Source organism: Microtus oregoni, unplaced genomic scaffold, assembly GCF_018167655.1.
Source record: "Microtus oregoni isolate MIOR12 unplaced genomic scaffold, Mior012 000013F_ref0000133, whole genome shotgun sequence".
In the NCBI taxonomy this organism is placed as follows: Eukaryota; Metazoa; Chordata; class Mammalia; order Rodentia; family Cricetidae; genus Microtus; species Microtus oregoni.
The window spans coordinates 25,619,964-25,645,262 of record NW_024543072.1 but is presented as its reverse complement, the minus strand read 5'-3'; the positions used below and the strand labels follow the sequence as shown (position 1 = coordinate 25,645,262).

General features: G+C 44.2%; 1 protein-coding gene across 2 annotated transcripts in view; it reads left to right on the top strand.

Moving 5' to 3' along the window:
• Positions 1 to 25,299, top strand: part of Ptprg (protein tyrosine phosphatase receptor type G) — a 676,813-nt gene that overhangs the window by 450,585 nt on the left and 200,929 nt on the right. For both annotated transcript variants that reach the window (XM_041662359.1, XM_041662358.1), the window contains exon 5: positions 13,551 to 13,646. In XM_041662359.1, the coding sequence (XP_041518293.1) occupies positions 13,551 to 13,646 (96 nt within the window). The remainder of the gene's footprint in view (positions 1 to 13,550; positions 13,647 to 25,299) is intronic.

The window sequence follows — 25,299 nt, the reverse complement described above, 5'->3', positions numbered from 1 at the left end:
TCTGACACATTATGTAGAACAAGGGCTTTTTGCTTTATATAAACAACGCCGAGGAGCAGGTACACATGTATTTGCCTCTGCACTTACAGGGCCTGTAGGAGAGCATTGATTTGCCTAAGTAAAAAGCTTCAGTGAGTAATGAAATGGCCATCATTAGAAAAAGATGAGGGAAAGTCTTTATTCTAAATGGCTATCAGAGCAATATTAAGTGAAATTAGAAACATCCATCCAGTGGCTGAAAGCTAAGAAAGTCCACGATTTCAGATTAGCAATAGTGTAAGAAAATGTGTGTGTACACGCTTGTGCATGTGTGCGTGAGTGTGCGTGTGCGTGTGTGTGTGAAAGAAAGGGATGACATAGTGTTGTGCCCAGATTACGACTCCCAGAGAGAGACCACCAGAGAGGCCCAGACTGTAATAAGCAAGTTTTAATCAGCATAATACAAACATGTTTGGAACTCATCTCCATCCCCATTACAACAAGGTAGAGAGGACTTGTATCTCCTCTGTGGGGTAAGCTTTTAAAGGCATAACTACAAAGAGAATCTTTGAAAATGTTTTGGCATGGGTCCAAGGACTTTTGCTCCCTCCCATTCTGTTAAGTTAGCTTTTTCCTTGTTTTTAGAGCAAGGCCACTGTTCTTGAGTTAGGCCATCTTTATCAGCCTGTACCAGGTGGCTGGCTGGGCTCAGCTAAGTGACCTTGTGCTGGGAATCTCCTGGGTGGGAGAGGGGAAGACCACTATCTTCCTGGGAAAGCATTCTGCTAGGAAATTTCTTCTTGCCCCTTTGAGAATAAGGGGTGAGGGTCCCATAATAGATGTACATGCAGGTGTATGTGGAAGCCAGAGTTTGACCTGGGTGTCTCGTCCTCTCTGACTGATTTCTACATTGTGTTTTGAGGGAAGGTCTCTCACTCTCACTGAACCAGAGGCTCACTAACTGACTGGACCAGTAGACTGCCTGTCTGTGTCTCCAGGCACTGGAGTTACAGATGCCCACAACCTGGTTGTGCATTTACATGGTTGCTAGGCATTCAAATTCACATCCGCACGCTTCCAGGGCAGGCACGGTACTAACTGGCTCTATCCCAGGCCTTCTTCCCCACCCTTAGTGAAAGTGTAAAACGTGGATATTCTTCTCAAAGAATGCTTTGAGCCACTTGCAGGAGACAGTTTTGTAGCCCGCACCTGTTATGGCACCTGGCATGTATTGAGTCCTACCCATTCTGGTATTCTAAGCCCCTAAATATTCCCATGAAAGCACTGACTGTAAGATCAGGACTGAATGTATGTGTTTAAAAAGTGTGTTTGTTAGCTTTTCCTCCTGCTATCTGAATTAGTAAGGGAGTGTCAATTTTAAGTTCCTAGTTACTGGGAATCTGCTGCCACTGATGTAATAAGCCAGTCAAACCAAATCAACAAGTCCAGAGCACAACATTCCTAGGTGGCCCCACGGGAAGTTGAGGAGACCATGTGTTTGTTCTCTGGGGGCAGTTTAAATACCCTGTGGGAATGGTCTTGAGCATCTCTACGGAGGGATCATCCTTGGTGGACTTTCTCAGGGGCAGCGTCTGGACTGAGGCAGCTTCAGGGGTGGGGGTTTGGGTTGGAGCCTCCTTCCTCTTTGGGTATGTGGATGTCAGAGGCTGAAGTGAAGCCTTCACGCAAACCTTCCAGACTCTTGGGGTATATGGATGCCGGGGCCTATGGAGACGCTTTCGCCCAAACAGAGAAGGGTTTAATAGCTGTCAGTTTGTCCTGGAATGGAGGGTGTTATGGAGCAAAGCAGTTCACCTTCATGGCATCCAGGAAGCAGAGAGAAGGGCATGCCTATGCTGTGCTCAGTGTTCCCTTTGGTCATTCGTTCTGTCTGAATCCCCCACTTATAGGACTGTGCTGTATTCAGGGCAGGTATTTTCCCATTCTTAATCCTCTCTGAAACGGACTCACGCACAACCAAGTTACTTTACTAGTCTTCTAGATGCTTCTAAATCCTGTTGTGTTGATATTGAAATCAAGCATTAAAAAGGGCTATGAGCGCCTAGTTTTATGGTGAAGACATCCAAGTCCAAGTGGTGAGAAGTGATGGACATGGGCTGTTGCCGTGCCTAGCCTTGGGCAGCATGGCAGGACGTGGGAAGCCTTGTTGGAAGGTGCGTCCACAGTCTCAGATCTCCCCTCCTGCAAGCATCTCTCTGCAGCAGTTGGTTCCTGTGAGTTAGAGCAGCAAGAAAATGTCTCTAAATGCAGAAATAAAATACATTTCCTGTCGTGTGTGTTGGGGGTTGGGGTGGGGGGTGGGTAACCATTGCAGTCATCAAATAAGCACTGGCTCTTGCTTGGCCCTGGCACCCCTGCTACCGGCCCCCCAGCTCTTCCCCACACGTCCAGTGCTCAGAGAGGTCATAAATTGAACCTGTTTTAAGGGGCGTCCATCTGAAATTCAAAGGTGGCTCAAGGAGCATTCTGTTATAGGTGTTCTCGATTCGTCAGTGCTCCCCATCTTACAATGCCCAAGAGTGGACTCGCTCGAGAGTGTGGCTGGGACTCAACAGAACTCAAGCGCTGGAGATGTCACTGGGTGTCTTGTGCCTGTTTCCTCAGACATAATTTGCATAGAACATGTTCCTTTGTGTTTGTGTGTTGTTTGTGTTTATAAGCTACAGAATAACTTCACGTGTCTTTCTCGGGAGCACTGTTCAGATTTTAATTTGAAGGGATCTCCTCTCTCAATGGCCTGTACTTTATCAGTCAGGCTGTGCTGGGCTAACCAGTGAATCCAAGGACCTGCCTGTCTCTGCTCGCTCCACACCAGGGTTATAGGCATACCCCAATGCCCGTGACAACTTTGACACAGATTCCAGTGATGAAACTTGGTCCTAATACTTGTGCCCCGAGCAGCTTTCCAACTGAGCCAACCCTCCTCCCGTCGTATCTTACGGAGATCCCGAGTGTTGGCATCATGCTTTTCATGATAGTGGATAACCATCTGCATTGCTTATCTTTGCTCACAACTCAGGGCAAGGCCTCTGGCTGGAAGTTGGGAAGGAGTCACAACCGGTGACGCGCTTGTACGAATTTTATTTCGCTTAATTGCCATTTCCTAGCCTCCCGGTGTCACCTACAAGCCATTATGGGGTTGAGGATACATATGAGAAGTAAGGAGTGAAGCCTAGTGGTAAGTTGGGGCGGGTAAGTCACAACCTGAGCTTTGGGCTCCTTGCATTTCCAGGTGGGAGACATATTGCCAATTCCTAGTTGGTGCCAAATGATGGATAGCCTTTTATTTGTGGTGAGCGTTGCACTCTGTGTTGTCATGGAAATTCTATTGAATTTATAGGCCCATTTATCCAAAGTGATTTTCCAGACTTCATTTCACGGTGAATCATGTGGCTGTTGCCTTCCAAGCACAAAGCGATTCCGACAAAGTTTGCAAGGAGCACAGACACCAGTGGTTTTCCTGTGTCTGCAAAACAAACGTGTTCCACGAGCACCCGGGGATCTTTGCTGTCCTCTGTGCTTGGAGTGGTGAGTCCCACTGGGCTTCAGAGCTGACCTTGTGTCTGCAAGGAAGTGATAGCTTCTTCTTGTTTGGTTTTGCTTTTTTTCAGTAAGTTCTAAAAAGTTGAACTCAAGGCAATCCTCCTGCCTCAGCCTCTCAAGCACTGGTGGTACTGGTGTGTGCCACCTTGCCTATTTTTATTGTTATTTTTGTTTTAATTCTTTATTAAAAAATGTCTTTATTTATATAATGACCCTGTCTCTGTAGGGAGATTGTGGACAGACACAAGTTATGTCCTCCTTTGCATTTACTGAACTGCATCATGCCCTAACTCCTTATCACACATTCTGTTGGCTCTGTAGCACCTCTGCTGGTCTTAAACTTGAGGCAGTCCTCCTGCCTCAGCCTCCCCAGTACTGGGGTTGTAGGTGTGGATTCTGCAGGGACAGACTTTGTTCACCCCGGAATCAATAGCACAACTGCTTTGGTAATTACTGAAGCATCGTACACATAGAGGACATTTCATAAATAATAGGCATGCAAGTGAGGCCTTTCTGGTAGCTAGTAGTCAGAGAACTTAACTCGCTGTGTGTCTTTCTAAGGATCTGCGCTAGGGGGAGCCACTGTGGTGCCTTTGAGATGTGTGAGGTTTCCTCTCCTTCCTTTTGTGTGTATACACGTGGGGGGGGGGGTCGGCTCTGTTTGTGAGATCTGCTCATTACTATGGCTGGAGTGAAGCTTTCGCTGTTTATTTATCCATTACACCCTTGGTTCTTGGATGTGTGAGTTCTTATCTAAGAATGGTGGAAGGTAGGTCTTCCCCTGAGTTATTTGCATTTTCTCTCTTCCTCTTAGACTGAATTTAAAGCCGCAAGCACTGTGACATGCAGCGTGTAAGTCATGAGAGAAGGTGCTTTACCTGACTAATTTTGTTTGCCCTTCCCTGTAGCTTGCTGCTGTAGTTTTTCTTGAGGGTACTCGTGGGAATGTCAGTAGCTTCCTTCCTCCCTGTCACGCAGCTCTTACCTGGGAGAGCTGTAGATTATTGTCACCTTCCCTAAATGTGTGGTGAGGGGTTAACGTCTGATCCAGCTCAGAATGTGCTATTCCGAACCCGCCTCATTGCTTTCCAGTCTTTCTCTGAGCTTGAGGTGAAAACTTCATGAATCATGTGTAGCAAATTCCTGGGAAATGCAGCTTCTTTTTTCTTCGAGGATGCAGGTTCTTCTCCATCAGAGGAGAAATGCAAAGACTTGTCCCTAGACCGGGAGTTGTGAGGATGTCTGTAACAGAGTAAAGAAGTTACAGAGTCAATTGGCAGTAGACACTATTGTCCCACCTCCTGCTCTGCTGGCCCTTGGGCTTAGTCTGCACTTTGGGATCATCTGCTCCAAAAACTAGAACTCCAGCTACAAAGGAGCTAAGGACAGTTCATGGCAGAAGCAGAAAGGAGTTGCTGAAGACCAGGGTGTAGTGTGCCGATCCGTGCGGTATTAAGCAGGTCTTCAGAACATTTATGTGGACGTTCATTTGAATGTCGCTTTGCCTACAGAGATGCTGTGGGCAAAAATTCCTCTTCAGAATTTAGTTCTCCTAAAAATACTCTTTCGATGAAGGCTGCTTGAGCCCACACCTTTTGGCATGACTTCCTGGGAGGCTGGCTGGCATGTGGAAAGAATCGATTTCACCATCATTGACACACCGCTTCTGCTCGTAGAGATTCATGGGAAAATAAGAGCTGTCTCTTTTATTCTGACTTTTCCAAAGCATTGCTTAGCGAATCTTCAGGCTGTGAATGGCCTCCGGTTTTCAGATAGGAACCCTGAGTGGAAGATCTCATGAGGCCCTAGCCAGCTTTATGGATTCATGAGCGTTAAAGGATGCTGCTGGGGGAGAAAGATTTTCATCAGTGATGTAGCCACTAGTAAGCTTCTGTTTTCCTGTGAATAACCCCACACCCATGCCTCTAATGTAACTTTAATTAAACTAATTGGATCACCAAGCAGGGGCATGAGAGTTAGTAGGTAGATACTTTGAAAGAGGAGGGGAATCAGCAAGAAACAAGAAACGAGAGGGCAGTGGGGGCGGATATTATCTGAGTTATTATATACACATGAAATTTCAGAGTGAAATTCATATTTTACATAATTGATGTATGCAAAAAATAGATAAATGAGAACACAATATTCAGTCAGCAAGTGAGCTCTGCTGCCACACCGAGCACCCAGTATTCTCTCTGGTACTAAAGGGGATCTGGGTCGTGACTGGGGATGTGTTCACCTTAGAGGAGCCTGATTCTGGGGAATGCAGATGTGCTGGTCAAGTCACTGGATCAGACTGCTTTCATCATGTGATATGCCCAGGTCCATGTGGTTTCGTCTTGAGTTTGATGTCGCAGTCCTGTATCTGAAGGCTGACGTTGCCAGAGACCTCATTCAGACCTTTGAGTAGATAAGACCCGTGTACCTCATGGAAGTCAGTCTGCTGGACTCATAAATTCTCATGGTTTAAATCTTAAGCATAGGAGAAAAAAAGTACTTTCTCATAACATTACCACAAACATAAGGATTCATTTAAAAATAACTACAGTACCTGGAATGGTGGCTCCCAAGTAGTTCCCAGCACTCTCACCTGTAACTCCAAGGAATCCAACACCCTCTTCTGGCCTGCTAAGGTTTCTGTGCTCATACACACACACACACACACACACACACACACACACCATGCTCATGCCCAGACATTTTATTCACCAAAATAAAAAATAAGTATTCATAAAATATGTGTCCTGGATCATTGGGAACTCTGTGATATGAATTATTGTATAATATACATAGTGCATATGTTTACCTTTTTTTGTTTGTTTGTTCATTTGTCTGAGCATCATATGAATTTGTTGATGATTTTGTCACTCTGAAATCTTCATTCAAGTCACTCCGTGTCCCTATCCAGTTTATTCTTTCCAGAAACAATTTCATATTCTATGTACTGACCAATACTGTGTCAGGCACATCCTTGAGCCAAGATGACTTATGATCTGCCTGCCTAGATCTTTCTAGCTAATGGTCTTGGGAGAACTGGACAATTGGAACATGGCTTCATGTATGTGATGGTTATACTTGATCGTTAACTAAATGGGATCTGGAGTCACCTGAGAGACTATTCTGTGGGCATGGCTGTGACTAATTTTCTAGATTGGATTAATGAGGGTAAGAAGATCCACATTGTATATGAATAGTATCATTCCAGGGACAGAGATCCTCGGCTGAATGGGAAAAGTGAGCTGAGCACATCATTATACTATTCTTTGGTGTGGGAAGTCCTTCTATATATGTGTTGCTTTTATTGGCTAATGAATAAAGATCCTTTTGGCCAAAGGCTTAACAGAATAAAGCCCGGAGGGAAATTTAAACAAATGTAGAGAGAGAGTAGGTGGAGTCAGGGAGAAGCCATATAGCCGCCACAGGAGACAGATGCCTCCTCCCCAGCACACCAAAACTTTTCCGGTAGGCCACAACCTCGTTGTGATGCACAGATTAATGGAGATGGGTTAGTTTAGGATATAAGTGCTAGCTAGCAATATGCTTAAGCTATTGACCAAACAGTATTGCAGATGATATAGTTTCCAAGTGATTATTTTGGGTCTGGACAGCTGGGAACGAACAAGCGGCCTTCGCTATCAATTTTCTATTTCCTGACTGAAGGCAATGTGAACACCTGCCTCAGTCCTACCATCCTGCAGTACTGTACCTTGGAATTGTGAACCTTGAGGAAGCCTTCCTTCCTCAAGCTCTCCCTTGAGTTTATATTGTTGAGTAGTTGAGTGTTGTATTTGTATGATGTCTATGCAGCCCAGCTTAAACTATCGCTGCAGTACAGCATAAGAACTCAGATTACACTTCTTTCATCACCCAGTAGAAATTAGCTCTAAAGCAGACCGCCCCGATAATGCTTCATTGTGTTTAGATTTTCACTTGCGAACTGCTTCATCCCAACTGGCTCTCTGGAGATTATCCCCTTCCATCATTAAAAGCCCACATTTCACTTCTTCCCTCCCATACCTCTGCCTTCTATGTACTTCTGGGCACTGTTGCTGCCTGGTCAGACTTTACATCGCATCTTTGACCCCCTCACCCCACCCCGAACTCTCTTTCAAGATTTGATTCATCTTTTTTCATTTGTGCATTTGTGTCTGTCTTGGTTGGGGACATATGCACATAAATGTATGTATCCAGAGAGGCCATGAAGAGGGCACCAGATCCTCCCATGATGGAGTTGCAGGCATTTGTAAAATGCTAAGTATAGGTTCAGGATACTAGACCCAGGTTCTGCAAGAGCGTTATGTACCCATAGCTCATCTCTCCAGTTTCTCTGCGGTTTTTCTGCAGCTTTTTATCTGTGTGTTTTTTCCTGTATGAGAACTTCCCAGGAATCCAGTTAACTGGATTCTTCAGTCACTAGCCTTTCCTATGAGCTGTCTGGACTCTGTCCCCTTACTTATTTCTCTGCAAACCCCCGCTCTTTGCTGTGTATGGAGAGTAGGTAAGAGAGATAGAGGTTTCTAGGAGATAATATAAATGTAGCACTTTCTCGCCTGGTGGTGGTGGAGTATGCCTTTAATCCCAGCACTCAGGAGGCAGAGACAAGCAGATCTCTGCGAGTTGGAGATCAGCCTGGTCTACAGAGCAAGTTCCAGGACAGGCTCCAAAACTACAGAGAAACCCTGTCTCAAAAAACAAACAATGTAGCTCTTTCTGAATCTGCAGAGAACTTGAGGGTTTTCCTCTCTTGACTTGGGGTACTTTCATTGTGTCCTTTGTCCTGGTCACCTGAGCACTGACTTAGGTACACAGGTATGACATTAGAGAATGTGTTGACTTTCATGAAGACGTCCCATCCTCCCCCTGGCTGGACTGACTTAGGCTTTGTTTTAACATGTATTTTATGACCTTAAGCTCCATGCATTTATCTAACTTTGTCATTCAAAGAAAAAGTTAACCTTGGCTCTTTAACGGGACTTTGGTCTTCCCAAGCATTTCCTGTGTCTTCATCTACCATGGTGTCTTATACAGAGTCGCCATTAAGTAGATATTCTTGCCAGGTGGAAGGAAGCACCGTGATGAAGACCTTGATTTCTGAGGGTAAAAGATTACTTTCCTATACTAACATGTGGTTTTCTTCTTTAAGAGCTTTGAAAAATTTGGACTCACAAACCTTTGTTTTCCTTGCCTGAGACTCATAGTAATATCTTATTCACAGAGCATTAATGAACGGTAGAAACAGGATTTGATATCCTGTTTCTGGTCAATAAATGTGTGAAAAATAGCAATATTAAGCCTGTTTCAGATTGATCATTCGTGGTTCATTCAACTTTACATACACAGTGATGCAAATTGAAAGAAAAAAATACATTAAATCCCTTTGCACCTAGAGTCAATTTAAGTGATAGGGAACTTGTGCCATGTAGGAGAAGGGCTGTGAGTATCTTAGACTCTGTGTAATTCCTTAGCACCCAAGGCCGTGCAGGATGTCATCCGTCACTGCGCCCATCCCACATGGCAGAGCTTGTGCTGGCATCCCCCTATATTACCGCATGTGTCCTGGCCCGTGATGAAGCTTCCTTGTGATTTGCTTGCCCTGTAAATTATTGCTTTCTAAATGTTGTATGATGTCATTTGATGCTCTTGGTAAGACACGCCTGACCTGGCTACAGGAACACCTGCAGGATGGTCCAGTTCTTTTAGTCTCCTTGGTAGACACGATCTGGCCCATCCTAATCACTCCTGGCTTTGAAGTGTTGACTAAGAGGTCTCATGACTGCCCCACAATGCACTCCTTCTCAGTGGCTTTCTCCTTTAGTTTCCTTCAGCCTCTCTCTGTCAGAAAGAAAGGTCACATGACATCCATTCACAGTGTTGGTTCAGCTTCCTTTCCTTTTCAGAATGGATACCTTGGTCTTCAGCTATAATGTGTTCTTGAAGAACCAATTTTTTTTGGGGGGGGGGGTATGGTTTTCAAGACAGAATTTCATTGTGAACCTTCTCCAACTATCCTGGAACTCACTCTGTAGACCAAACTGGCCTCAAACCCTCAGAGGTCCACCTGTCTCTGCCTCCCGAGGACTGGGATTAAGGGCATGTTTTTCTATTTTCAGCACATTTGGAAAATACTGAGTTCCCAAGTCTTTAAACCACTCTTCCCACCAAAAGAATCCAGTATGTACTAGAATAAAATGGCCTTTTATTGTGGCTGGGATTGATAAAGTTTAAGTTAGGTCTAAACCAGAGTGCCTGATAAGAAGGAGGGAGTTAACAATATGCAAAGAGAATGATAGGAGCATAGTTGCATGGCAGGGAGTCCTTTGGAAGGGTCTCCTGCTGGGCGAAGCTGGGGCAGTTTGCACATCAACATAATACAGTTTCGAATAAGTGTCATTGCGGATTGAACAAAGTAAAAGCCACAGCAAGTCTGTGTGCACACAAAAGAAGTCTGTATGTACAAATACATGCATGCGTAAACCTAGAGAAGAGAAAGATACTCCTTGCATAAAGATCTTATTCATGAATACAGAAAAAAAAAACAGAGTTAGAAAATCATTAATGAATGCCAAAACTAGTGGGTGAAACTGAGAAACCAGGGTAGGAATATTGTTTCACCCTTTCTCCCCACAAAGATCTTTGCATTTTCAAAGGAATAAAAAAGCCTCAGTGGAGAAGATTGTCCCATGTCACCCTTGAAATAATTGAGATAAACAGTCCTAGTATTAGGATTGGTACCTTGAATGAAGATGGTAGCGCCGTGTGACAGTTTGCACAAAATCTACCACCAGAATGCACTCCTGAGAAACTGTGATGAGATGGACCACAGTGTCATGTAGACTATCCTGGAAGCATCTCACTATTAGAGTCAGGAGTGTCGAGGAGTTGTTCCAGATGGCAGTGGGAACAGACAGCGTGGATATGGCCACTGAGTGGAGAGTTTAATCCCAGGTTATATCCTGCACCCAGAACTGTAAGATGATCTGTAATGGGCTTTTACTGGGCACTTTTACTAAATTTGAAAGTGAACTGAGAATTGGGTAATCAGATCTCATCAATGTGAAATTTTCTTATTGTAACAATTACACCTCGATCATGTAAGAGGATAGCCTTATTCTTAGAAATTACACGCTTACGTATTCAGTTCATGGGACACATTGTCTCCCTCTTACTCCCAGTGATAGAAGGAAAGTAAGGATGTGATGGCCATAGGTCATCTACAGAGACAGTATGGGGCCTGTGGGACAAAATATAAATTATTGGTGGAACTGGGTAGCGGGTATGGCACAGTTAGACATCTCTGTCACTGGGCATTCCAGATCTTTCCCTCACCTCAGGTGTCTTTGGCAGGAATTACTATATAGCAAATATGCCCCAGATATATGCACTCTGTGGTGGGTGTTACTTTTCCTGTTGTTCTGTATTTTGTTTTGTTTGTTTCAGTCAAGATTTTCCTACACAGCCTCCTGCCTTAACCACCCAAATACTAGGATTATAGGCACGCATCACCACCCCTCCCCATGGTTGGGTGTGGCTTTTGAAAATAAATGCAGAAATTGGAGATTCAAGTCAGAAGGACTCAGTATAGGTCAAAACCAACGTCACGGTGAACTGAATTAACCAGACACGTTCGACAGCATTGTCTTTGCAAAGTTTCTCATCAACCAGCAATTGCTAGAGTCCAGTTTCCCCCAGTACAACTTCATCCGTTTCTTTGCTTTCTTATCTTTCGACAGCTTTGCATATTAGCATAATTCGGTAGGCTGCAGTTCGAAAGCACTAGCAAGGAAAATTGATACTTCCAACTCATATAAGTGGTGTCTTTCTGAGACGTTTTATTATCCAGGTGGGTGGAGCCTCGACTTGAACATGTTTTCCAAATATGCATTTCCGTTCGGGCTATATATCAGAGTGCTCTTGAAGAAGTCTTAATGTGTTTTGTGTCCTCTGCTATTCAGGTGGTGCATTGAACAGTAGTGCCCCGTTCAGGAGCCGAAGGATAAGCTTTCTGGAACCTACTTACTGTGAGAGTCTAAGTTCTCAAAGGAAAGTGGAGTGTAATTTTATGAATATACTTGTGCGGAGGTTTTTTTTCCTCCTTGGTTCAGTGGCATTGAACATGAAGCACCTGACCCAGTACTCAGTGGTTTTAATCGGCACCTCGCACAGTGGATTTTTCTTAGTGTAAATTCATGATGTCTAAAGGTGTCCAAACCGCCAGCATTGCTAAGAACTCAAGGTCTTAAGAAAATGAATTTGCTTTAAAAGAATGTCACAAAAGAATCTACCTCTTTCCCCCGTCTACATAGACCCTGAATGTCTCTAGAACGTGAGCTGACACGGTGGCTTCGTCTCCCCCTCAGAAATGAACCTGTCACTGTTTCCTCAGCATTTCAGTTCATTCTGTCATGCAGACTCCGTTCACTTTTGGCCTATATGGAGTCACCTTGAGTTCACAGTGTCTTCTGGGAATTAATTGTTTGGTATCAAATCTCCAAGTTCCCTGCTTGGATATGATCGTCATTTCCATTGCATGCCATTTAGGAACTGGGTAAGCGGAGGCAGAGAGAGATGACATCTACCTAGGAGATTTTTTGGGGTTGTTTTGTTTTGAAGGAGCAGGATTTCCTGGGAGATTAAGTCCAATCCATTCATACTCTGATTGTATTTTTTATTCAGTTCTTTATATGTTTATGAGTGTTTTGTCTGCATGTATATCTATGTATGATTTGTGTATCTAATGCCCCAGGAGGTCAGAAGAAGGTGTCCAGTGGAGAGTTATGGAGTTACAGGTGGTTGTGAGCCACTATGTGAATCCTGGGAATAATACCTGTTTCCTCTAGAAGAGCAACCGCCGAGCTGTCTCTCCAGCCCTCTCTCTAGGATGTTTAAGAAGTCTGCTGATATCAGCCTGTGTTGGTGGTGGGCGGAATGCTGGGATCTGAGCGTGGAGCACTAACGCTGCTTGTGTACCTTCACCTTCACAACCCCTCTGCCACGAACAAAGGCTTGACCTTCTATGTCAAGAACACTGCCTTCCTGAGGGTCTCCTAGGCTAGGAGCCAGACATGTTGGAATGAGAATGGATGTAGTTAGGTGGATGCTGGTGGCTCACGCCTTTCTTCCCAGCACTCAGATCTTTGTGAGTTCCAAGCCAGCCTGGTCTACAGAGCAAGTTCCAAGACAACCTGGACTACACAGAGAAACCCTGTCTTGATAAACAAAAACAAAAATCAAAAACAAACAACAGAAAGCAGTTGCTTGTGTCATCTGCATGTATGCTCAGTCTTTTAAATGATCTTAAATTGATGCATCAGGATTTTGTGTTTTAAGTAAGAAACTCTAGCTAATACAAGAGAAGGTCCTTACCATTGGTGTGGGGCGCCCAGAGTTCATTCTCCTTGTGGGGTTCAGCTTAAAGCAACTTGATGGACATTTACTGAATCAGTATTTCCTTGCCTTTAGCTTCTGTCTTCATTGAGCTTTTGAAGTACATTCAGTGATCTCATGTGTAGAATAGCTTTTATGTACACAGTAAACTCTAAGACACGATTTCATAGTTTTTACCATTAATTTTTTTATCTTTGTGAAATTCCTTTTATTGTGGTCTCATAATCTCCTGAGATCTAGCTTGCAAGTCTTGGTTATGCCCACGTCGTTTCTCGTGTGTTGATAATTTCACACACTGGCTACCTCTCGCAGGCTCTGTTTCTTCCTCGCATGTGCTAAGCTGTGTTTAAGCTTTGCCTGTTGGGAAGGTTTCATCATGTGTCGGGTAACCGCGATAAGAACGCTTCCATAGTAGTGTGTCCTGGGCAGCATGGATGCAGTCGTGTGGGAAGTGGCATGTTGTTTGGATGTGCTCTCACAGGTTTTACAAAGGAAAACTATGGATAAAAGAATAAATGGGTTATGGTCTCAGCCTGTGGGAAGCGAATGTCCTCTCTGGACTATTCTCTACTTAACCATAGGTGTGAATTTTTTTTCTAATACAATTTTTAACTATTTTGCAGATGCAGATTTTCTTCTACAATCCAGATGACTTTGACAGCTTCCAGACGGCAATCTCTGAAAACAGAATAATTGGAGCCATGGCCATATTTTTTCAAGTAAGTTAACAGCGGCTGAAATACTTCAACCAGAGAGTTCTTTGGCTTTTTTTTCCTTTAATTTGCCGAATTGTTCCATGTTTAATGAATGCATCTGTTTTCTAGTTCACACCTGTCTAAATGAAAGATATTTCATATTGTCCAATGTGTGATTTAAAATGTAAATAAGTATGTTTAGAAACCTAATGAAAATTTTTGCATGAATTATTCTGATTTTATTGCTACTTGACTGGTGTGCAGATTGAAGAACACATTTGTCATCTAACTTACTTTGTGGCAGCCCTGTCTTGAACAGGTTCCTTCAGCATATTAAGAGGCAGATGAAAAAGAGGTGGTTTTCTTTTAAGCAACTTTGAAATTTGACATTACCTGAAGGAGCCGTAATAAGTAGCAGCAGCCACTTGCTGGAAAAGCCCCTCTTCCTTCCATCTCCAGGTCGCTATGGCAACTCACCTTTGTTGAGACTCTTTCCAAGTTGGCTCACTTAGGAATCACCACTCTCCATCTCTTCCTTTTGTTTGTTTGAGATAGAGTCTCAGATTATAACCCATACTAGCCTGGAAGTCACAGGAATCCCCCTGCCTTAGCTTCCCTGTGCCAGGAGTGCAGGTGTGACCCTCTACCCTCTATTCTTTCTCTTACCCTTCATATGTTTATATTGATTACTGCTCATATCTCCTGTATCAGGGTTTAAAGTAAAGTGGAAACCCTTCATCCTACAGATAATGCTTCTCAGATGTGTGCTGTGTGTGTGTGCCTGCACACACTCACAAAAGTGAACACACATATGTTTGTGTATGTGCTCATGTAGCATGTGTTCGTGGTCAGCGGGCAACTTCAGGTGTCTTTCTTTAGGCGTCTTCCACTGTTTGCTTGAGACAGGGTCTCTCATTGGCCTGGGCCTTTGTCAAACGGCCAGGCTGTCTGGACAGCACATTTCAGGGTTCCCCTGTTTCTGCCACTCATCTCATGCCCAGATTTTTATGTGGGGATCAAACCCAGTTCCTCTTGCTTATGAGGCCAACCTTAAGAACTGGGTCATCTCCCTAGACTGTGCTCAGGCTTTTGAAGAAGTCCATTCATACTAAAGTAAAATTTCTCTAGAGACATGGTTCTTGTCTAGTGTGGAATGTTACTGGGACAGTACATACATGGTTTGCCTTTTTGTCTTCACAATTGTCTGGAGCCATCACATACAAGAGTTTCTTTTCCTCCGGGTTCAGTCTTGGTAGTTGGTGCTTTCTCAACCACTCAGAGGGACTGATAACCCTCTCCAGCCTAGGTCTACCACACCTGTCTCTCTGAGCAGGCTGCTTTGCCAAGGAGAAGGGACATTCTTGTTTGAGATAAGGTCGTTCCACTGTTCCTTCTGGCGGGGAACATGTGATTGGCAAGTTTCTCCGTTTTTTTGCCCCTCTCTTCTTACTGATTTCTCTCCCTTTTCCTGAACAAACACTTCAGTAGGAGATGTGTAGAAATCTTAGATGCTAATATTCCTCCTGATATTAAAAAGCATTGGGTCTGGACCCGTTTTCTTTTAAGACATTATTTTATTTTTAAGTATATACATGTGTAAGAGCAGATGTATGTGGGGTGAGGTACCTGTGGAATCAGAAGAAAGTGTAAGGGTCTTCTGGGGCTTGAATTACAGTTGTTATCTGCCTGATATGGGTGCTGGGAACTAAATCCATGTCTTCTGCAAAGAACAGAAACCACTTTTAATCAGTGACCCCCTCTCTCGTCCCTGGCACCAGCTTTCAAATACAGGCTACTATTCCACTGGACCATGAGACTAGTTAGGGATTTCTGTCAGCATTTTAAATATAATGAGACAGAATAAGCTAAAATAACAAAACAGCCCGAAAAATTTGGAATGTGTCATTCACAGTGACTTTTTCTTCGAATATCCTTAGTTCTTTATCCATAGAAATATAATCTAGACATGCTACATTAAGCCATGAAGAATGTTATTTATCATTATCCATGGCCAAGCACCTTGAAGATCTGTGTTTATGCTGCATACTGCTATCTTCTGTTTGTCCTCAGTCCCTCTCTTTTTCCTTGATTATATCATTCATCAAAGCAGAGCACAGTCTTTTCAGAGATTTTTTTTTTTTACTGGAGTAGAATCCCTTGTTTTTGAGCCCCTCTCCTGCCTGTCAGTGATGCAGTTAGCCTTCCGAAGCACAACACTCTTGTCTGTGAAGTGAGGACAGCACATCACAAGCCAAACACTCTGTATCTATCCCTGTGGGGTTTCGTGGACTGGAGACCCTTGTGATATCATGAGTCTTCATGAGAGGAGGGATCTCAGGTTCGGCTCTGATGGAAGGGTCACTGGGTTCTGTCTGGACCCCTCGTAGCTGCTGATGTGACCAGACTACAGTTGACAACTCTGACCTCTCCCTCTGAGGCAATTGTCACCTTGCTGTTAACCCATTGTGTTCTGACCTTCTTTGCCTGCTGCTTTTTATATAGCTGACTGTCAATTTCCCACCATCCTTCATAGCCACTGTGAGTAACCAGGCCCTACTTGTGGGGTGCTGTTTGTGTGAGAAGGCGTGTTTGGAAAGATGTTTTTTAGGTATTGGAAAGATGCATGCTTTGCCAAAACGTTTGAATTCCTTTTCTTTTTTTGATTCCTCCACAAACACTTGTTAAATATAGGACCAATTAGAGGCTTGGGCAGACAAAGCACCAAAATACTTGACTGTGAAATCTAGGCTTTGAGTTTTTGAAGTGTTTCTAGGACACAGCTCCTGTTTCATGTATGAAAAAGTTGAACATATATTTCGTTAGTTGGGACTTTTCCAAGTTTTGGGCCTGCTGTCGTAGAAACAAGAAATATAGGACAGATAATAAAAGGAACCACACTGTGTTGGACACAGCTGTGCTGAGTGGCCTTGGTTCCCCTCTGCGTCAGGCCTCCTGTGTGCAGAGACGTTGGAGCTTTGCTTCTCCGTGCGCTAGAAGCAGAAGGTAGTATTGTTATCTTTCAGTCTGGCTTGATTTCCTTCTTTGACTCTCCTTTTAAGAATGATTGTGTGGGCTGGAGAGAAGGCTCAGTGGTGGAGAGTGGGTACTGACTACTCTTGCTCAGGGCCTGAGTTCAGTTCAGTTCTCATGGCAGGTGACTTAACCGCTGCCTGTAACTCCAGATCCAGGGGATCTGATAGCTCCTTCTGGCCTCTACAGGGCACTGAACTCAGGTGTCCATACACACAAACACACCTTTGCACATAATTTAAAACAACAGAAATTCTTCCTTTAAACACATAGTAAGTTTGAATATTTTTATTTGTCTAATATATAGAGAGGTCTTAAGCTGGTGATGTATGTGGCTTCATGGGTAAAGGTCTTTGCAAGTTTGATGACCTAAGTTCCATGCTAAATCCACATAAAAAGTAGGAGAGAGTTGTTCTGTGACATTCACATCATGGGGTGACACACATGTTTACCCTACCCTGCCCACACATCATGTACTCACACACACACACACACACACGCACGCACGCACACACACACACACACACAAATAGACAAGTGTCTCACTCTCTCCTTGTCTTCATCGGGCTACTGTTTGATAACCTAGGATGATAGGGCAGACTTCTGGGTAGATAGTCAGGGCCAAAGGAAAAGTGCACTTCCCCACGTTCTGGAGATTAGACAAAAGCCAGCAGTCACATCTTAGGAACTTGTGAAGTTCGTTCCCTTTACCAAGGTAGCCCTTTCCCTTACCACTGGCTGAGGGGACACATGGCTGTCTGTGGGACCTAATAGCATCCTAAAGCACATTCTGGCTCCCAGACTCTCTCAGTATCACAAGTACAGAGTCCAGCTAGCATCTCAGCTCTTCTTCCCTCCACCCCTACCCTCGACTTCTCCAGCTCTTGAGACTCTCTCCCCCAGCTACTCATTCTCCTGAGAGCCCGGCTATTTCAGCTATGCTCTCTCTCCTCTGCCCACACAATCTTTGCCCCTCCCCTTCTCCCTCCTCCAGTCTGTTCTTCCTCTCTATATGTCTTCCTACCCCCTCCACCTTGCTCTGCTTCTGCTCCTCTCATGGCCAGGTCTAAGCTACTGGTCATTGTTGGTCTACTGTTTTCTCTCTCTGCTCCAGACTCTTCTAGATGCCTCTGGTGGCTCCCCCCCCCCCCCCACCATCTACAATAAAAACTTTCCCCTTGACCACAATGTGAAACAATCATGTCATCAGTGTAGACAGAGATGTTGGTCCTCCTGTTGATTACTCTACACACACATCTCTTGTTCTGAGTCCTTCTGGTGCCTTTGCCGCCTTTGCTGTGGTTAGATCTGTACGGTTCACGACATTGCCAGAGCACCGTATCCAGCACCGGCCCAGCAAGTAGACCAAGGGATCTTGTTTGGGCTTAAACTTAGTTTTGTTGATCTGACTTTAAGACAGATCATTGACATTATTTGTTGAACTCATGAAGTTTTTTTTTTTTTTTTTTTTTTAATGTTGAGTGTGGGAGATTTTATAGAAAATGTCTTGATATTCTCGCCATCCTCAGGACGAGAAGTGTGTGACTGCCTTGGAGGCAGGTGCCTCCCCACACTGTAAGTTGTGCTTGCCTATAGATGTTCCCATCTGCTCATGTTTGCCTGCTCCTTATGTATCTGTGCCGGGCGTGGACTACCGAAACTTTGAGTGGCAGCTGGCATCTTTTGGTAACAGGTCAACTCAAGAGTCTGTCTTAGCGGTGAAAGGTGGCACAGCAGGCCTCCTTCCTGCAAGTGCCGCCTGGGAGCCCAGAGGAAGGGCAGAAGGACCTCTGCCAAGAGCAGAAAATCAAGAGTTGCATCAGTCTTCCATGGATGCAGTGCAGGCCCACGATGCTGAGAGTCACTCAGTGTAGTCCCTGGCGATCTGGCAGTCATATATCCAGATTACATCCCGTTTTCTCTTGGTCACACAGGTCATCCTTGGGTTCACAGCCCTTGGGATAAAAAAAAAAAGATAAGTAAGAGTAAAGTTTTGTTTTAAAGGACTTTACAAAAAAAGAGAATTTGAAATAAACAGCTTGGTAAAGGATAAAGGAATTTGTTGTTAAACCATTCCAAAGAATAAATAATTAGTGTAAGTACAAAAATTAAAATAATTGCCTTGTTTTTTAGAGTAGAACTTTGAATATTCTCTGTTGTTAACCTTGTTTGAATGCTGATAAGAATGTAGAACGCTCTGAGAACTATTAATGTGCTCCTTTACGCCTTTCTCTTATTGTAATGTCTCCCATGGGCTATCCCGTGAAACAAGTAAGAATACACACATGCTTGCATGAGCTAGAATCGGGAGAATAATTGGGCAATTGTGGCAGGATATTTTGCTTTTAAAAATAATATGCTAAAAGATTTAATTGGCTTCACTTGGGGTTCTGAGAGGAGACTATCCATGCTTTGTGTTGGGTTGTATTTCATCACGGCCGCAAAGTTAGGTCCACTTTTGGTTTCTCAGTTACAAGCTTTCTTCCTGAGCAGTCCTCCCATACTTTCCTGTTTCCCACCAGGGAAGGTGGTATTTTTAGCCACATGACCACCTGAAGGATTTCAGTCTCCCGAGTAGAGGCTCGTGGCACCCTCGTTCAGACTTGAGCACTTCGGCCTTTGCACAGAACGCCTGATGACTGTTGAGTTTATTGATTTTTTTTTTCTGGTGTACTGCCCCAGTCATGTCATTTTTGGTGGGCTGCCCCAATCATATCCTTCATGGCCCCTGTCTTACATACGCATGTATGAAATTGCTTTGATGTTTCATTGAGTCCAGGGAACTTCCTGGTGTTGAATGCGGAAGGCTTGAAGGGCCAACTACAGTCAGACACTTCTTTCTCCTGTTTCAGTCTCTGGATAGGGACACTTCTAAATCTGTCTTGAATACCAATATATAAAAGGTTCTCATGTCACGAGAGACACAGCCAGTTAGTGTACTTCTATAAAGTATAAATATGCTATGTTGCACTTATATATAAGTGAGCTTTCATGAAGTATTTCTCTTTTTTGAACATTTTTGACCTTTTAAGTTTATGTGTATGTGTATACCCATTTGGTACAAGAATCTGTGTTAGCTAAATGAGGTTGTTGGAACCCTCCACCACAAACACACACACACACCACACACATCACCCTGACTTAGAGCTGGTTGTGAGCTGCCTGGTATGAGCAGCTGCCATTTCATTTGAAGAACTTGAGTCCTCTGAAAGAGCTAGTACTGTGAAGGCTGAGCTGTCCCTCCAGCCCCCCTGAAGTCTTTCTTTTTGACAGCCCATCATCGGGAAGTCGTTCTGTCCTTTCTCCATTTCACCTTAGCAGTTCTGCTTTGGACGGGCCAGCAGAACGCCGCCCTTCGTCCCACGGCTTTCCCCTTTCTGTTTCCATTCCGCCCAGGGTTCGACTACGCTTATTGGGGTTTTTCTAAGGTCTGTGCTGTCCTTTGACCTCTTTTCCTTTCTGCCCTCACTGCACCGTTGAAAGGAAACATCAGAATTCAAACGGCTCACGAGTTGCTACCCTCTTCTCTATATCACGTCGGCACCACAGACTGCTTAATTATTTTTCTCCATCTGGAGAGGCTTAGTAATGAAATGAAATGGCAGCACCTGGGGTTATTTATAGCCATGGAGAAGGCAGGAGAAGTTCCTGGTGACTCATCCATCCAGAGCTGGCTCCAAAGCCTTTTCCCCCACCTCCTGCTTCTCACCTTCCTCTCCCCAACCCATCAGAAGCAGATATGACCTGTCCTTCTTTTGACCTGCTGTGGCCCCTAGCCTTCCATCTTGTGGAGAAACTGTTGTTTTGCTTGTCTGCCTTGTCCCCAGTGCCATGAGCTCACTCTGGGCCAGCGGGCCTTATTCATCACGGCCTCTTTTGTATGTGACTGGTTTTGTGACTTGCTTGTGCAAATAAATACTCAATTGACTGTCACGTTGAGATTCTTCACAGTGGCTTGTTGCGGGAGATACTGATGGTCTGTCCGTGAATGAGTGTTGTGAATTTTTACTGGGAGGTGTGCTTCCTGGGAGGGTGGAGTATGAACTCTCTGAGGCAGAGGCCCATGGCTGCTGATCTTGCTGTGTCTACCACCCATCTCTCTCAATCCCTCACGCCAATGCTTTGCCTCAGTTGCTGCTTATTAAATCAAAGGAAACCCCACAGAACTTTCCCACCCCATCCGTGAATTGTGTTTTGGAAAAAGCACTGTCCAGAAGGCTCTTGTGCGTCGCCCATAAAGACACTGGTTATAGCAGAAGCACATGACCCTTGAGATAGTCAAACCGTGAACGTGAGCGATGCCAGTCTCATGACCCTTGAGTCTCGTGATTGGCTTCCACTGATGATTCCCCCAAGGGGCGTCACCAAACCACCTCATGTAACGTAGGGACGCATTTCTGTATTTGTGCCCGCAATCTTGAATGAGCAACAAGCCTTAAAATTCTTCACTACTGAATTCAGAGGCCCAAAGGAATATTTTAGTACCAGGGCTGCGTGCGATGTGTGTGTGTGTCTGTGTCTGAGAGTTATTTTGTAATGCTTCCTATCCAAGTGCTTTCATCTTTCTCAATGACGGGTGAGAATTGGGCTTCTTGTCACTGTGCTGGCTGGCTCTGCTGCCTCTTGGCTAGCTGCTCTTTGCGGTCTGGGTGTGGCCCTGATGCTGGTTTCTGTTTTAGTGCATCTGGTCTTCTCTGTTTCTTTTTCCCACTCTTGCTGTTATTTGCATCTCTGGTTTTCTCTCTCAGATTGCCTTGAGATTTTTCCCCTTTCTTCATTTCTGCACCTCATTTGATGACTTCTTCATTCAGTCTTCACTGTTTATCAGACAACTTTCCGTCCCAGGCCCCATGACAATTTCAAAGGGAACCTAACATTGTATCTTACCAGCAATGAAACCAGGGGTAGTAAGTTCCAATAAGGGACAGCCCCTGAATCCTCCCTTCACAAGTGACCACCATCCTGTCCCTAGGATGAAGGGATGTTAGACAGGTCAAGTACATAATACCAAGTGAAAAATGCAAATTGATTTTTCCTGTAATTTCACAGTGATGAACATTTCATGTGAAGAGCTTGTAGTTTGAAGTTACCAAGTTTGGGATTGGCCTCTCTCTGTTTCTCTTTTTCTTCTACTCTTTTTTTAGACCAACTACCAACACTAAAGCATAAATCATGCTTTTGTTCATGGTGTCCTCAGTAGTCATTTTTTGAAAAACATATTCCCAAAGAATTTTATCTGCCTTTTTTGTTGTTAATAACAATAAATTATTTATCATAGCTATAGCTAGCTCTAATTTTTCCCCACTAGTTCTGTGAAGTTAGGCAGCAGAAATATGACTCAATAATTGTACCCAACTGCTCTAATTCCCCCATTTTTCTTTCTGTTGCCTTTGTTGGTTTGTTTGTTGTGTGTGAGAGGGTGGTGATGATCTCAGAGGTCAAACTCAGGTCATCAAGACCTGGTCATATTGTGCCTCTACCTTCTGAGAGGCCTCACTGTCCCCCCATAACCCCTTACCTAGGGATTTAAAAATCCCCCAGAACTGTTTTTGTGTCTGAGAACGTGACCTTGGACTGAAGGAGCTCATTCTTAGATGGCTTTTGAGCACCGTCACGCTAAAGTGGGTTGCTCTTACCACCCTCCTTGCAAGGGCTCACACCCCTTCCGGCATTTTCCACCTCCTTGCTTGTACCCTGTCAGAAGTTCAATTCTTTTACTCCATTACCTAGAATTGCAATTTCAGAATGTTTTGGGTTGATTAAGAGGACTTTTTTAATACACACACAAATTAAAATACATATGTTCCAATTAAGCTATTTTAACAGCTAATTGATTTCATAGAACTTATCATTAAGGGAAAGGCAGAGTCATTCTTAATGTTCAGATGCAATTTTGGAGCTGATTTGTGGGTGCACAACACGGGATTTATAGCCTTATCAGGTGTTTCCAGCGTACCGCCTGTCTGCAAATAGCCTGTTCCCTCCTAGCGGTTGTTACCAAAGACTATTTAATTATTGGCAAAGCATTCCATAATTAAGAGACTCGAGTTCTTCGAATGTGACCATGTGAAAATCTATTTTAATTAAATCATTGCACTTCAAGGATGGTTACCAAGTGCTTCGCCTTTGCACGCTAAGTGGTAGTTGGGAATTGCTGGAGCCATTTGTTCTGATACATGTCACAGACGCTTCTTGTCTTCGACCTGGAGATCTTAGTCGCTCTATCGTGACTCCTCCACTCCCAAGGACCAAATAACTGAGGACAGGCCTGACTTTCTGAAAGGTTGAGTGAATGACCATTGTCCCCTAAAACCCACGGGAGTTTTCTCAGCCAGGAGCTCAAAAATCACAAGTTATGTGCCCTTGGCATTACTACATTGTGTAGGGGAATAGTTGGGTCAAGTCTAGAGGGGATTTTTGTAACTTTCTTCAAAAACATCAGGTAACCTTAAAAAATCTTGTTTGTCTAGCTTCTGATTTGTCAAGAAAAAAATATGTTTGTCAAGTCTCTGGGCAGCCAGGCAGATTTGGGGCCGGTTGTGGCTTTTCTATGAATTCACAGGTCCATGGGATGAGACACATGGGATGGGGTGTCTCCTAGGTTAGACTCTCACAAAGATGGGGCCTGGGTTTAAAATGGCTTTAGTCTTGTCTCTTCAGTTCAAAAGCTGCTCCTGTATAGCACTAAATACTACTGGTCAGCTAGCACTGGGGACACTCATTCAATAAGACACTGAAGACAGAGGACCTGCTATACAGATTTTTTTCTCTTCTCTGAAACCCTTCCGGATATTATTTCTTTGCAAAATAGAAGCACGGGCATTTGGCTTTTGCGAAATTTTGATCGACTAGGAGCTGGAGAGATAGCACAGGAACTAAGAGTGTTGATTGCTCTTCTAGAGGACCTAGGTTTGTAGTAGTAATATGGGGCGGTGGGGCTGCATCCCCAGCACTCCGGCAGCCTGCTCGGCTAGCTTATGCCCCGAAATAATTACACGGACACTGTATTCTTTTAAACACCACTTGGCCCATTTCTATCTAGCCTTTACTGGCTAATTCTGATATCCCGATTAACCCATTTCTAATAAACTGTGAGAACCGGTCTAGCCTATGTCCATCCTGGGTCGGAGCTTCATCCCTGGAGCGGGGCATGGCGTCTTTCTCAGGCATCTGCTCCTGAGAGGAGAGCTGTCGAGGCTGAGCTCACTTCCTCTTCCTCCCAGCGTTCTGTTCTGTTTACTCCTCCCACCTATCCTCTAACCAATAAAATGGGCCAAGGCAGTTCCTTTATTAGCCAATGACCTTCCTCCATCATAGGTTCGATTCCCAGTACCCACACGGCAGTTCATAACTGAAGAGGCAGCATTTCTGGGAATGCAGTCTGTCTGCACTGTTGGTGCTCTTTGAGGAGAACCAAATCATAAAGTTGGGTTCCACATTGCCGAGGTGGAGAGAGATGTGTCTGTAACCAGCCCACTATTGTGTCATAGGAGTCTTCAGGGCCTCCCTTTATTTTGCAGATCTCTAAATAGTTCCTTTCTCATAACTTTAAATTATGTTCTGCTTCTGTTGTTCTTAGTCGAAGCCTTTGATCTTAAATTCCCTCTCGCTCTGTGTGCTTATCATTATCTTAGGATTCTGATGGCAGCCATTTTCCTTAGTTTCTTCCCTTCTTTTAAAGCTCCGTATAAATATGGAAGACGCAGTGTGGTTGAACAGGGAGAAGATGCCATTGGTCATTCAGGAACGTCTTTGAAGGGCAATGGGGTAGGGAGTGCATGGGGAATTTTGCTCTCCAAGGAACCACTGGTCCTTTCTAAAAATACCATAACTTCTGACACCTGACAGAGGTGGCATTGGCATCCAGTGGCAGCTACTGGTTAGAAATCCTGGCTGCTGGGAAGATCTGTCAGGGAAAAGGGGAGTTCCCTGAACAAGGCCAGACTGTCAATGCTGTTTCAAGTTGGGAAATTCTGCTAAGTGACTGAGAACTCCAGAGTTTAATTTCAAAAAGGTACTCAGCTCAGGGAGGGCTGATGATGTTATGATACAGGGGCTGATGATGTCACGGTACAGGGGCTGATGATGTCGTGATGCGGGGCTGATGATGTCATGATACAGGTTGACAGAACTGCTGGAATGACTAGCAACCCCGGGCTCATCACTCCCAGTCCTTGCTGATATAATATTAGATATCTGAGATTCCAACATAAAGAACAACAGTTAACAGGCAAAAAAAATTCTTGCTTCTCTTGTATTTCTAAGTATTATGGCTTTCTCAAGAGCTCCTATGGGTATTTCTTCTCACGCAGCAATGCTAGCAACAAATGCAAGTTTAATAGACCTCTCACTGAGATAGGGAGAAGTAAAGAGAGGTAAGGGTTTGCGCAGATTCCTTTGAACTTTAAATCGGTAAGTACCATTGGAAACTCCAAAAAGGTTGTGTGGGTTGGGAAGCGGCTCAGTGGATAGAGTGTTTGTCTCACATGCTTGAGGATCAAAGTTCAGATCTCTGAACCTGTGTAAAAACAGAGGGGGCTCCGTGACTGCCTGTACTTCCAGCATTCCTGAGGCAAAGACAGAGGAGCCCAAGGGCAAGGTGGCAAGCTAGATTAGCTGCAGTGGGCCATCTCTGTATGCAACCAGA